Source organism: Ovis canadensis, chromosome 18 (genome assembly GCF_042477335.2).
Source record: "Ovis canadensis isolate MfBH-ARS-UI-01 breed Bighorn chromosome 18, ARS-UI_OviCan_v2, whole genome shotgun sequence".
NCBI classification, from domain to species: domain Eukaryota; kingdom Metazoa; phylum Chordata; class Mammalia; order Artiodactyla; family Bovidae; genus Ovis; species Ovis canadensis.
The window spans coordinates 28,356,171-28,370,646 of NC_091262.1; the positions used below are offsets into that span (position 1 = coordinate 28,356,171).

At 46.0% G+C, this 14,476-nt stretch overlaps 1 protein-coding gene across 3 annotated transcripts in view; it reads right to left on the bottom strand.

Annotated features, from left to right (window-relative positions):
• Nucleotides 1-2,288: 2,288 nt before the first annotated feature.
• SV2B (synaptic vesicle glycoprotein 2B) overlaps nt 2,289-14,476 on the bottom strand; it is a 97,167-nt gene continuing 84,979 nt past the window's right edge. For all 3 annotated transcript variants that reach the window (XM_069559262.1, XM_069559261.1, XM_069559263.1), the window contains 2 exons: nt 9,659-9,818; nt 2,289-5,315 (listed from right to left, as the gene is read on the bottom strand). In XM_069559262.1, coding sequence (XP_069415363.1) covers nt 5,132-5,315; nt 9,659-9,818 — 344 coding nt within the window. In that variant the 3' untranslated portion in view covers nt 2,289-5,131. The remainder of the gene's footprint in view (nt 5,316-9,658; nt 9,819-14,476) is intronic.

The window sequence follows — 14,476 nt, forward strand, 5'->3', positions numbered from 1 at the left end:
ATGAGATGGTTGGATGGCATCACCAACTCAACGGACATGAATTTGAGCAGACTCCAGGAGAAAGTGAAGGACAGGGAAGCCTGATGTGCTGCAGTCCCTGGAGTCGCAGAGTCAGACATGACTGAGTGTAGGTGACAGGTGGACAGGATAGCTGGTTTCAAATAGCCTGCTTTCCTGAGGGACAGTCATGGAATTAAACAGACCTCCCTATCTAGCCAAATGACCAAATGTGGTGTGGGGGGTATCTCCTGAAAGAACTGTAATTCCCAGAGGAGTACATATTTATGGTCCCTGAAATTCAAAGACATTGTAGCCAGCGGGGCCAGAAGTGAATGGATAGCCAAGCATGTCCTTTCAGGGGACATGGTGAAGAGTCCTCACTGCCCAGCTCATGGATCGAACCTCCTGGAGTGTGTTACTACCGTCCTGCTGAGCACATCCCCTGTTCATCCTGTAATTAACAACGATATAGCACCATTTACTTCTCCATTTACTTTTGTGGATAGCTCTAGAATTTGTTTCAGCTCATCATCAATCTTTTCAGAAACTTCACTGCTGTCACAAAAGCTATGCATATAAATCTCCCCACCATGCTTCTGCAAATTAAATAAAATGTGTTTTAAGCTTGCCTCAAATGCAAAGGCTTCATGTGATTTATTTCCACACAGTTCTTAGGGCTGTGCCGAAGCATGACTCAGCTACCCGCAAAAGCCCAGACTTTGAACATGGGGACAATCACTTAGAGGTGGGGGCCTTGTAGAGCGTGGGACACACGTAACCATTCTGCAAACACCTGTTGGATGAGGTCTAAGTGGAGGAATTCCTCATATCAGTCTTTCTCTTTTCGAAAGAAATCTCTTTGCCTTTTTCTAGAGATATTTCCGTGCCAAGTTCAGATTGACTGTCGCTGATCAAGGTCATATCTAGCCATAGCTTCATGGACACCCATCAGTTACTAATGCACTGCCCCCAGTTGATTGTCCCTGAACTTGAGGACTATGGTAATCGTCTTTTCATGGCTTCTAGTTTTGTGAGTTTCTTTCTGATTTGGACAACTTTTAAATGATCGGTACAACAGAACTTCTCCAACAAATCAAATTGGCAGATTGCCGATGCTGCTCAAAATACTATCCAAGGACTGAGGCCATCCACACCACCTGGGAGTTGGTTAAAAATGCAGATTCTCAGATCCCACCTCAGATGGGGCGGGGCCCAGCAGTGTGAGTTTTAGCCGCCGCCCCTGCCCCCAGGTGATTCTGACATATGCTAAGTCTTAAGAAGCATCGCCCACCTCTCCTTTCTCTTTTTCTCCCTTAGTGCCAAGATCTTCTATTTGGAGGACAGGTGGCAATGTTCCCAGGTAAAGGTGGCATTTCCTAGCCTCCCCTGAAACAAAGGGAAGTCCATGATATACTTGTGGAAGCAAGCAGAAGGGGCATCCGTGACAGCAGGTCCAAGAAAGGCTGCCTCAGCTGGGAAGTGCGGCCCCTCCACCTATTGCCCTTCCTTCCGCTTCCCACTGAATGTGGATGTGAGGGCCGGTGCCATCTCAGTCAGTGAGGCAGCCTTGATGATGGAAACAGCACTGAAACCTAGCAGCTGAAAGGCAGAAGTCTGCTCCCAATAATCAGATTGCAAAGCAGCCACCCCAGCCATGGCGTTCAGTTCTGCATCCCCAGGATTGAGAGTGGAGACTGGCACACAGTAGGGGCTCAGTAGGGATTTGCCGAATAAGCAAAATGAGTCACTGAATGCATGCTTGCTCAGTCACTCGGTTACGTTCACCTCTTTGCAATCCCATGGACTGTAGCCCGACAGGCTCCTCTTTTCATGGAATTTTCCAGGCAAGAATACTGGCTCAGGTTGCCATTTCCTTCTCCAGGCGATCTTACCAATTTTACCGACCCAGGGCTGGAGCCTGCGTGTCCATGAATACACACGAAACCCTTTCATGTTTATACTGGTCCTTCCACTTATTCTAGGTAAAGAAATCAAGTGGACTTCCAGTGAATGGTCCCAGGTAAGTGTTGGTCATATCTTCCCATTCCTCAAAGACTATGGGAGACTCTGTAGTAATATATCAGTGAGTCCAGAACTAGACCCACTTGCAACCCACTTGTAACCCACTCCAAGCACTACATGTCACCTTGGTCAAATTATTTAACCTCTCAGGGTCCCCATATGCAACATAAGAAGGAAATGATTGTCAGCATCCTGGCAGCACATCCAGTCAATCAAAGCTTCCAGAAGAGACTTCAGAGTCTAGAAATAATCTTTAGTCTCAGTTCTTTAAGGCTTGTTTACAATTACTTTTATTATTATTTTTAATGAACTAATACAAGGTGCCAGGAAACCCTGGGAAAGAGCTTATTTATTACATGACCTCAGGGTCGTGTGCTATAAACGTCACAAGTAGGCACACCCCTTTCACTATTTATTTCCAGTAAAACAAAAGATCGAGAAATCAGCATCAAGAGATGACACAATACAGCTGAGACCTTTAAAAGCAACTCCTCCCAAACTGGGCATCATAAAAGTACATCATGAACTGTGAACAGATTTGCTCAACGAGGGACAGCCTCATCCCTCTGATTCTCCACGAATGCCATAGGGAGTTTCTCAGGGTAGAATGTGAAATGAAAAAGAAGCGCCCGGCCAGGAATGCTGTGCATTATCCCCCAGTGACCTGCCAAAGGGACTATTTTTAAAGACGCATTTATCTCAGCAGGAGTGACAGCATTTAAGAAGTGGCCAGGTCCCAGTGCCAGACAATTTTGCATGGGAAATGTCTGCAGAGCATGGCTGTATCTTTACAAAGGCCTGGGTGATGGATGGGATGGGAATTGCCCTTGGTTGGCTAGATGGTTGGTGTACAGAGCCATAAGGATAATGTAGAAGTGAGAACTTGGAAATCAAATGGAGTTTACCCCAAATCGTCGCAGCCATCCCAACGCTCAGAAATGAATCAGGCTTTAGATTTACAAGATCCATCCGAACTAGAAATGCAGGCTTTTGCTGCCTTATAAATCTCTCAAGCAGTAACTGTTCATCGAACTGTACTCTCCCACTGAAAAATCATGTTAGAAGGGATGTAGTAATCCCAGTTTACACCGCTCTCATTTATGAACCTAGCCAGTGTATTTTGTATCACAAGCAAGTATATTACAGCTATGTTACATTGATCCTCTCATTATTGATGTAGCACTGATGTTAGGTAACTCCTGTAACAAACTGAGAGAAACACTAATACACAATGATACATTTACACATTTGGGGGAGTCAGGATATCAAACCAAAGTTGATGCATCTTCCTTCCCCACACAGAAAAAAAAAAAAATGGTGATTCAATTATCAGTGGACAAGAGAAGCAAAGAAAACCTTTTCATCATTAAAACTGATCTCAGATCCAGGATAGAGAGTTGCCAGGATTTACTCTTTCTCCTCTCCACCTTCTACTCCAGAGAATAACCAAAGGATGGCTGGAAGCTATCACGGGGCCTAAGTGTTTCTCCAAAACAGAAAATACACTCAATGCAGCCATCTTTATTCTTTAAATTTTTGAGGTTTCTGGTAGCAAAAGCCTGGCACTTTATAGAATTGAAAGCATCACAAATCAAGGGCTAATTCTTGCAGACTGAGGTCCATCTGGCCTCAGGGTTCGCCTCCAGGGACCCAGGGCTTATAGCTCACAGACCCTTCCATGCAAGACAGTTCTGAAGGGTGAAACAGTTGTTCTTCTTCAATGGATTCAAGACTCCAATCTATTACTGACTTTTGCCAAAGCAGTTTGTCCTGAGTTCCTCACCCCCCTCCACCCCACCCCCATTCACATTTCATACTAGATCTCAGGAAAGTGTTCCTTGTGAGGACTGAACAAAAACATATATGAAAACCCCTGTGCTCCCCAACTCCCATGCCAATGTCTGCTCCAAAAAGAAGCCGAACCGAGACACAGAGTAGATTTTCACGGATCTGACCTTTACAATAAACACCGATCGTGCCTCACTGCCAAGTTTACACTTCGAAGGCCTGCGGCTGCATTTCCCCACCCCAGCCTCCATCCCTCATGCCCGCAGCATCTCATCCTTGCCCAGAGGAGATGGCAGGAACCGCGGAACACTCTCCGTGTCGCTTCTGGGTGAGCAGGCACATCAACTGCTAGGTGAGCTTGCGTTTCACCAGCAGTCTGTGTAAGAGAGGAAATAATTCCTCCCCCACAAGAAGAAAAGAGCCAGACGAAATGAACAGTGCGACGTGGGCTCGTGAAGTGCATCCTCCCGCCAGCAAGTTAAATGGCTATAAGAAAGTGTGCTTGCACTTCACTCCATCAGCCCCAGGTTCCTGGGACCTCAAACACCAACTCCTCTCCAAATATGGCTAAGTGCTGGCAAATATTTGCAGACACCATTTCTGCAAATGAAACCCAAAGACAATTATGTACAAAGATAGTTTAAAGAATGCCTATCCCCTTAAGTGTTTTTGACTAGATCAAAATAGGAATAAATATTATTCTTCAATTTACCCCCTAATCAGCATGGACAACTTAGGACTCTTGGAGTGGGTAACATAGATTTCTAAAGATATTGCTCAGATATTTGGTTTCCTATATCAGAGTATCTTCAAGGCTATTGTGTCAATTTTCAAATGGAAACTATGAGATGTGACACTTTAACTGCAAAAATATATGTATCATAGGTACTTCAGTATTCAGACGATGACTCAACTTCCCCACCAAGTCCATTCGTTAAGTCCTTGGGCTCCGAGGAACTTTACGGAGGAACGTGAGTGTTTCTCAAGTTCATTTTGAAATGCAAGAAAGTCCTTGTACCTCACCTGCAGAAATACACACCCCTTGCTTAGTCTGTGCTCCCACTGGGGGTGTTCTCCCCTCGGCTGGGCACACTAGAAGCCAAGCATGGAGTTCTGGGATTCTACGGGAGGACAGCTCAGGAAACCCCCGAGTTACAAACACACAGACAGCGGAAACGGGTGCTAAGCTAGGGGTCCCAAGTTCAACTTTTCCTCCTGCGCTATCCAGGGGTCCGCCGGACAGTGACAGACAGGAAGTGAGGGCACCGTGGAGGGTTCCCAGACGGGGTTCTTCCAACATTTCCTTTCCCTGGCAGGTGGTTCACATCAGGACCTGTTCTCGAGTCTCCGGCAGTCGAAGAGCAATCAGGCCTCCCCCAACGAGGGAAGTGGCCGCCAGAAGGATGGGGACCACTTTGGTGATCCCAACGAAAGAAGCGAAGATGGTGTTTCCCAGGATGGCGCCAAATTTGCATAATCCGTTGAGGATGCCAAAGGCTGTTGCCCTGTAAAAGAAGGAGAAAGTAAACCATTCTGGAGGATGCAGACTAGACCTCCTTAGCTGTGTGGGACTGGGCTCTTCCTTTCCCTTGTTAAAGAAGTAGAGTGCAGCCCGGATGGGAGGGAAGTCGGGGAGAATGGATGCATGTATAAGTATGGCTGGGTCCCTTCGCTGTTCACCTGAAACTACAACATTGTTTTCTAATCAACACATTCTTTTCTACCTCAACACAAAATAAAAAGTTTTTTCAATAAAAAATAAAAACCCTGTCGGAGTGAATCCCTCAAGCCAAAAAAAAAAGAAGAAGAAGAAGTATAGTGAAGATGTGGGAGGGAATTTTTTCCCTAAATATCAAAGTAACACATTCTTAGTCTAATTTGGAAATACAGAATAACATAAAGATGCAAGAATTTGTAGCTTCACCACTGAAAGGAATCACCATTATTAACATTTTGGAGTATTTCCTTCCAACTTGAGTTGTTCACAGGCTTCCCAGGTGGCGCTAGTGGTAAAGAACCCACCTGTCAATACAGGAGACATAAGAGAGGCAGGTTTGATCTCTGGATCAGGAAGATCCCCTGGAGAAGGGCATAGAAACCCACTCCAGCGTCCTTGCCTGGAGAATCCCATGGACAGAGGAGCCTGGCAGGCCGCTTCCGTGGGGTCACAAAGAGTCAAACACTGAAGCAACTTAGCATGCACACAAGTACCTGAGTACTGTGACATATTGCAAGAATGGAAAAGGATGGAGCGGAAAGTGTATGTGTTCCCCATTAATAACTCCTCTACCTTTCTGTGGCAAAAACGGTTCTGCCTAAATAGCAGATCTCCAGATATGAGACTATATTTCCCAGACTCCTGTGCTGCTTCCGAAGTTTAAGCCAATGGGATATAAGTACAAGTGGCAGTTCCTGAGAAACTTCCTTAAGAGATGTCAAGAGTGGTCTTTTCCAACTACATAGCACAGGGAACTCTGGTCGATGTCACGTGGCAGTCTCGATGGGAGGGGCATTTGGGGGAGAATGGATACACATAAATGAATAGCTGGATCCCTTTGCTATTCACTTGAAACTATCACAGCATTGCTAATTGTCTATGTGCCGTGTGCTTAGCTGCTCAGTCGTGTCTGACTCTTTGTGACACGGTGGACTGTAGCTGGCCAGCCTCCCCTGTCCATGGGATTCTCCAGGCAAGAATACTGGAGTGGGTTGCCATGCCCTCCTCCAGGGATCCTCCAGGGGATCTTCCCAACCCAGGGATCAAACCCAGGTCTCCCACCTTGCAGGCAGGCTCTTTACTGACTGAGCTATCAGGGAAGCCCAAGAGTACTGGAGTGGGTATTACTGCTGCTACTGCTAAGTCGCTTCAGTCGTGTCTGACTCTGTGCAACCCCATAGACGGCAGCCCACCAGGCTCCCCTGTTCCTGGGAATCCCCAGGCAAGAACACTGGAGTGGGTTGCCATTTCCTTCTCCAATGCATGAAAGTGAAAAGTGAAAGTGAAGTCGCTCAGTCATGTCTTACCCTCAGCAACCCCATGGACTGCAGCCTACCAGGCTCCTCCATCCATGGGATTTTCCAGGCAAGAGTACTGGAGTGGGGAGTGGGTATACTCCAATATAAAATTTAAAAGTTTTGTTTTGCTTTGTTTTTAGAGTCCTTTTTCCTTCCATCCTGCTTCCGGGAATATAGATGGTCTCACTGCAGACCATGACTGAGGTCATGAAAGAGGAAGAAACAAGATACAAAGAGCCTGCAGTTCCTGTCTTCCTACATCTGCAGTTATTAATATCTGGAGTCTCTCACTCATGGCAGAACCTAATCCTAACTGGTATTAACCACACTTCCCAGTGATAACTACTGTCAACCATCAATTGTCTTCTGACTCCATTTATGTACACAGACAATATTCTAAGCACTATTGGAACTTTCCAGGTAAGAATACTGGATTGGGTTGCCATTTCCTTCTCCAGGGGATCTTTCCAACCCAGGGATCAAACCCTTGACTCATGCGTCTCCTGAATTGGTTGTCCTTCAGTTGTTCAGTCGTGTCTGATTCTTTGAGACCTCATGAACTGCAGTACCCCAGGCTTTCCTGTCCTTCACCACCTCATGGAGCTTGCTCAAATTCATGTCCATTGAGTTGGTGATGCCATCCAACTATCTCATCCTCTGTTGTCCCCATCTCCTCCTGCCTTCAATCTTCCCCAGCATCAGGGTCTTTTCCAGTGAGTTGGCTCTCTACATCAGGTGGCCAAAGTCCTGGAGCTTCTGTTTCAGCATCAGTCCTTCCAATGAATATTCAGGGTTAATTTCCTTTAGGATCAATCGGTTATATCTCCTTGCAGTCCAAGGGACTCTCAAGAGTCTTCTCCAGCACCACAGTTCAGAAGCATCAATTGATGCTTCGGCGCTCAGCCTTCATTATGGTCCAGTTTTCACATCCATGCATGACTACTGGAAAAACTACAGCTTTGACTATACAGACCTTTGTCAGCAAAGCAACGTCTCTGATTTTCAATATGTTACTAGGTTTGTCATAGCTTTCTTTCCAAGTAACTGAGCCACCTTAGAAGCCCGTGTTCTGAGCATTAGTCCTCCCCAAATTAAGTAAACTGTCTCTATTTCATACCACAAGTTTATAAAGAATATATATATTTTTTTACTTTAAATTCTTTTAACATTTTTTCTATAACCATACAACACTTTACCTTTATCCATTTTTGCCAACCCCCACCCCAGTCTTTTTGTTTTCAGAATTTTGGGGGGTATTTTCATATGTGTATTTCTCCAGATAAATTTTACAGTCTTTTTTTTTTTTAGTTTCCCAGGGTGGGAAAAAATCTCATAGAGCTGTAAATGAATGCTTCAAACGCTAAAAAATCTTTAATATTTTTGTAAGATTAAATCTTCTTAGATACATATTGACATATATTTAAGTCTTATTTTATATCTCTCAGTAAAGTTTCATGATTTCTTCACATAAGCTTTTCAGTTTTCTCATCAAATGGATTCTGAAATATTTTATTATTTCTTCCATTATTAAATCAATTTCATTTTATTTTTAATATTTGATCTTCTTTAAGATCTATAAATTCTTATGTCAGTTTTATTATTGACCATTTTACCAAATTATCTTATTGTTCCTATTACTCTCTTTGTTTAATTCCCTTAGGTTCCCTGGATTTAAAATCACATATCACTGAAATAATGATAACTTTGCATCTCTTATTTTTTGTAATAGAAGTTCTTTGATTAACAGAAGAAGTTTCAAATATAATATCCTGTGCTTTTCCATAGCTGCCTATAATCAATACCTCTGTCATCAATTGTCTTGGGAATATCATTATTTTCTGCAGAATTGCATTTACTTGCCTTCTACACCACTTCACACTCATTTCTGGCCCAAGAGCCAGTCACATGCAGTCCTGAAAAATCCCCCCTCCACATACTATGAATCCATTTAAAATACTGAGAAAGTAATATGGAACAATCTCCAAAACATATGCCTGTGAGAATAAAGCATGGCATAGAATGGTATAACATAGCATGTTCTCATCTTGGTTTTAAAAGGGGGGGATGGTAACATATACACAAAGATGGTAACAAAACACACAAACACATACACATATGCATTCCTATTTATGCAAAGAATATTGCTAATGAATACACGAGAAACTGGTAGTAATTGCTGCTTCTGAGAGGGGAACTAGCAGCCTGTGGCAGAAGAAAGATTGAACTTCTCATTGTAAATCTTTTTTTTTTTTTGCACTGTCTGATTTTACACTGTCTGTGTAACTTATCTATTATATAAAGAAAAAATTCCCCCTCCATGAGAAGAAATTACCTGCTAAGCAATGGGCCTTGACTCTATGCCTTTAAACTAGACCTCTTCCTAAAGAGTGTGCACGAAAGAAAATAAACGCTGGGCGTTCCTGCCACATTCTCTGCAAATGTCCTAACCATCGTGCCTCATGCCACCTTTATTTCTGCTCCACCCTTTGTCTGTCCAGCTCTTCCCCTTTCTCCTTCACTTCCCACTGGCATGTCTGTTCTCACCTCCCCTTGGATGGCACATACATAGGGTTAGCCCTGGCTCCTCTCTCCTGGACAAGGTTTGCCCTTGTCCTTTACATCTTGCCATCCAACCTACTCTATCAAGCCTTAGCCTTCCCAGCTCCAGGCCTATGCCAGCCTCTGGGCAAGAGAAACTCAACAACCCAAGAGACATTTGGTCCATCGAACTCCAAGAAGACCAAGATGGCCCTGGTGGAGGATCTCGTGGCAGGCTGACTCTTGGCCAAAGGAGCCCAAGCAAGTCCCATAGGAAGCACAGAGAGGAGCTGACCTCTGGTTGGTGGGGTACAGCTCCACTGTGATCACATCCAGGGCGTTCCAGGCAGCAATGCTGGTCCCGCAGAACAGGCACTGCCAGCCGATCATCGCGGACTCGCTGTTGCCGAAAAACAGGAAGAAGCAGCAGACGGCCGAGATGAGCATGGAGCCACCTGCCCAGGGAGATCAGAGGAGAAAGAAACATGAAACCCATGTCAGACAACACCTGCGAAAGCAGGTTCATCTCCACACACAGAGAGCACAGCTTGGACCCCCACGTGGCACCCCAGCCATGGAATTAGAGCCTGCATGGGTCACGTCACCAGAATGAGCCCCCAGGAAGGATTTCAAAATTCTCCCTCCCTAGTACTGTCCAGTGGTCCTGTATGGATGTGAGAGTTAGACTATAAAGAAGGCTAAACGCTGAAGAATTGATGCTTTTGAACTGTGGTGTTGGAGAAGACTCTTGAGAGTCCCTTGGACTGCAAGGAGATCCAACCAGTCCATCCTAAAGGAGATCAGCCCTGGGTGTTCATTGGAAGGATTGATGTTGAAGCTAAAACTCCAATACTTTGGCCACCTCATGCAAAGAGCTGACTCATTTGAAAAGACCCTGATGCTGGGAAAGATTGAGGGCAGGAGGAGAAGGGGACGACAGAGGATGAGATGGTTGGATGGCATCACCGACACTATGGACATGGGTTTGGGTGGACTCCGGAAGTTGGTGATGGACAGGGAGGCCTGGCATGCTGCGGTTCATGGGGTCACAAAGAGTCTGACACGACTGAGCGACTGAACTGAACTGAGTACTGTCCAACCCAGAGTAACTGAAGACAAGGCAGAGAGGGTGGATATTAGTTGAGAAACTATTATATGCCAGACTTCCTAAGGTGCTGAGATTCATCAGTGTCAGAAGACTCCATTCTTGGGACCTCCCCGATGGCTCAGTGGTAACAAATCCGCCTGCCAATCCAGGAGGCACAGATTCAATCCCTGACCCCAGGAAGCTCCCACAGGCCACAGAGCAACTGAGCCCCTGCTCCAGAGCCCCCGGGAGCCACAAATACTGAAGCCTGTTGCCCTAGAGCCCGAGCTCCGCAACAAGAGGGAGCTCCCCCTCGCCGCACCTAGAGGCAAGCCAGTGCGGCAACAAAGATCCTGTGCAGCCAAAAACAAATAAATAAATGAAATTTAAAAAAAATTTTTTTTAAACCCAGGACTCCCACATTGCAGGCAGATTCTTTACCAGCTGAGCCAGCAGTATACGTGAAAGTTGCTCAGTCTTGTCCGACCCTTTGCAACTCCATGAACTGTCCATGGAATTCTCCAGGCCAGAATACTGGAATGGGTAGCCTTTGCCTTCTCCAAGGGGTTTTTCCAACCCAGCCACCAGGGAAGGCCTTTAATTTTTAATTGAAGGGTAATTACTTTACAATGTAGTGACAGTTTCTGCCATGCATCAACATGAACCAGCCACAGGCATACGTATGTCCTCTCCCTCTTAAACCTCCCCCGACTTCCCTCCCCATCCCACACCTCCAGGCTGTCACAGAGCATAGGCAATCATCTTTTTATTTTAAGACTCCATTTTTATGGAGCTCAAGTTCAACTGGACACTGGCTACAGAAGAACACCTGATCAAGAGCCCCGCTGTGCATTCTTACGTATGCCACCTGCATCCCAGATATCTAAGCTACCCTCCTTAGCCCTGCCCTGTGTCCCAGGAAGATAACCCCTGTGGACAGCATGCCTGCAGCTATGCTCCCTTGTCAGTTGCAAGGAGAAAGGGCTCGGGGTATTTCATGCCAGTTCCCAGCCTGCTTTATAAGCCCTTTTGGGGGCAAATATTACATCCCTCCAGGGCTATAGTTTCTCCCGGATGCCTCCTCCTTGGTTCTAGCTCTCCCTGGATTCAGTTACTGCTGTTTCCTCCCTCTGTCCCTGGAGACAGAGCCTGCTGCTCACTGTCACTAGTATCTGGGTGTCTCATCAACCTCATCTATCCCCACAACCCTGCCCACACATTTAGATGCTGCTCCAGCATGCAGTCTTCACCAGAACTATCTTGGGTGAATTCCTTTTCCCACCAGGACTCTGGGTGATACAGTTAATGACAAGAGATTCCCTTCAAAGAAGGCTATGTCACATCCTACCCAAATTCAATACATCCAGCCCTGAAGAGCTGGGGAAGTCTTGAGTGGGTGCAGGGCGGGGATCAAGAGTATTCTTGAAATGTGGTGGGAATAGTTGGCAGAAAGGAAGGAAAGAAGCAGGTCCCAACCAACCAGCTGGGAAACAGAGAAGAGTCCCCACCGGGGATCAGGAGCCTGGAGAAGGGAGCTCTTTAGGTTGCCAAGGAACCAGAAGGCTGGTCTGGCCTCCCCTGCAAGTGCATCCTTGGGTGGGGGTTGGGGAGGAGGCCTCTGCCTGGAGCCTCACCGTCAGTCCTGCAGCCACTGAGACTCATGCCAAACCCTGCTGACGAGCTGGGGGATGGTAACTGTCCAGCTGCATTCTGCTGACTCTGGGGAGGGATAGGCTGTGACTGGGTAGCATGCTAACCTCTTTCCAACAGTGAGGAGAGAACTAGAGGGGGAGGAGACTGCTGTCTACTGGAACATGAGTGCCCTGCATGCATCGCTCAAGGTGGCCAGCCATAGGCATTGGTGTACAATGTTTACTGAACACCAAATATTATCATCAAAGAAATCAAGTGATAGGGAACCAATGCTGTTGTTCAGTTGCTAAGTCATAGCCGACTCTTTGAGACCCCCCCCCCCAACCCCCACTCGCTGGATTGTAGCCTGTCAGGCTGTTCTGTCCTCCACTATCTCCTGAAGCTTGCTCAAATTTATGTCCATTGAGTCAGTGATGCCATCCAACCATCTCATCCTCTGTCCCCCTCTTCTCCTCCTGCCCTCAATCTTTCCCAGCATCAGGGTCTTTTCCAGTGGGCTGGCTCTTCACATCAGGTGGCCAAAGTACTGAAGTTTCAGCTTCAGCAACAGGCCTTCCAATGAATATTCAGGGTTAACTTCCTTTAGGATTGACTATGTGAGTCTTTCCACTATAGATCCCTCTGGTCCCCAGTTCTTCCACTCTCATCATTAGTCCTTATTCCCTTGTTTTGGAGAGGCCTGAGGTCAACCCCAGCTGCCCCTGTGTGACCTTGAGTGAGACACTTAACCTCCCTGAACTGTCTCACTTTCCCCATCACAGGGTTACGGTGAAGGTTAAATATATTAATATTTACAAAATGCCTGAAACAAAATCTGACCTCTAATAAGCACTTCCTAAGTGTTAGTTGAATGAAATTTCTAGTTTATGTCTGTCTCTCCCACAGATCATTTGTTCCTTAAGCACAAGGACACTGTCTGTCTCAATTAGCATCATATTCCCGTTGCTGACCACACAGGCTGGTGGAGAACTGTTCTGGACAAATTAATGTTTATTAAATTGAATAAATGAGGAATAATGGGCTCATCAGGAAAAATTTCTTCTCTGCTGTTAACAAGGCACAATTCTGGCCCGAAGAGGGCACAGTGGCAGAGTAAGCAGGATAAATGAGGCTCCAGCAGACTCGACTGGGGGGTTGTCCCAGGGTCTCGGGAAAGGCAAGTTCAAAACAGGTCACTCCACATCACATTGAGACATTAACTGAGTACCTGGTAGGTACTGGGGCCCGAGAATATAGCAGTTGATACCCTGTGTGCCAGACCTTTTTCTAAACATACAGAAAGAACACTGTACGAGCTTTTAACAGTCTTGCTCAGAAATGAAATAGACATTAGCAAAAGATGAAAATATAAAGACAAAGGTCCATATAGTCAAAGCTACGGTTTTTCCCATAGTCATGTATGGATGTGAGAGTTGGACCATAAGGAAAGCTGAGCACCAAAGAATTGATGCTTCTGAACTGTGGTGCTGGAGAAGACTCTTGAGAGTCCCTTGGACAGCAAAGGGGATCAAACCAGCCAATCCTAAAGGAAATCAACCCTGAATATTCATTGGAAGGACTGATGCTGAAGCTGAAGATGCAATACTTTGGTCACTTGATGCAAAGAACTGACTCATTAGAAAAGACTCTGATGCTGGGAAAGCTTGAAGGCAGGAGGAGAAGGGGACGACAGAGGATGAGACGGTTGGATGGCATCACTGACTCAATGGATAAGAGTTTGAGCAAATTCCAGGAGATGGTAAAGGACAGAGAAGCCTGGAATGCTGCAATCCATAGGATCACAAAGAGCTGAACATGACTGAGTGACTGAACAACATAGAAAGAACGATGAATGGTAAATATTAGCTGCAGATATCCAGTTTGGGGAGTACGACTAGTTAGCACTGGAGAACTTTATTTTCAGCTGGGATACATTCATGATGATAAGAAGAGACTCCGTGGAGAAGGAAAGGACACATGCTCTCTCCCTGCCCCGCCTGCTCCCTGTGTTCAGCCCTCCCGGAGCCCTTGGCTGAGGGGGATGGTCCATTCTAGTTCACAGGGGCAACCCCCTCACTCCCAACCCTTCATCCACACTTATCTCCCAAGAACTCTTTCAGCTACTCCAGGATGTGACACAGAATTCACTATTCAACCCTAGGACTTAAAAGACCTGTGATAGAAATTCACTTCCTGGGGACTTCCCTGGTGGTGCAGTGGCTAATAATCCACCTGCCAACACAGGGGACATGGGATCGGTCCTTGATGCAGGAAGAGCCTACATGCCTCAGGACAACTAAACTTTTCCATCACAACTACGGAGTCTTCAGGCCCTAGAGACCATGCTCTGCCACAAGAGAAGCCACTGCAATGAGAAGGCCATGCACATAGCTA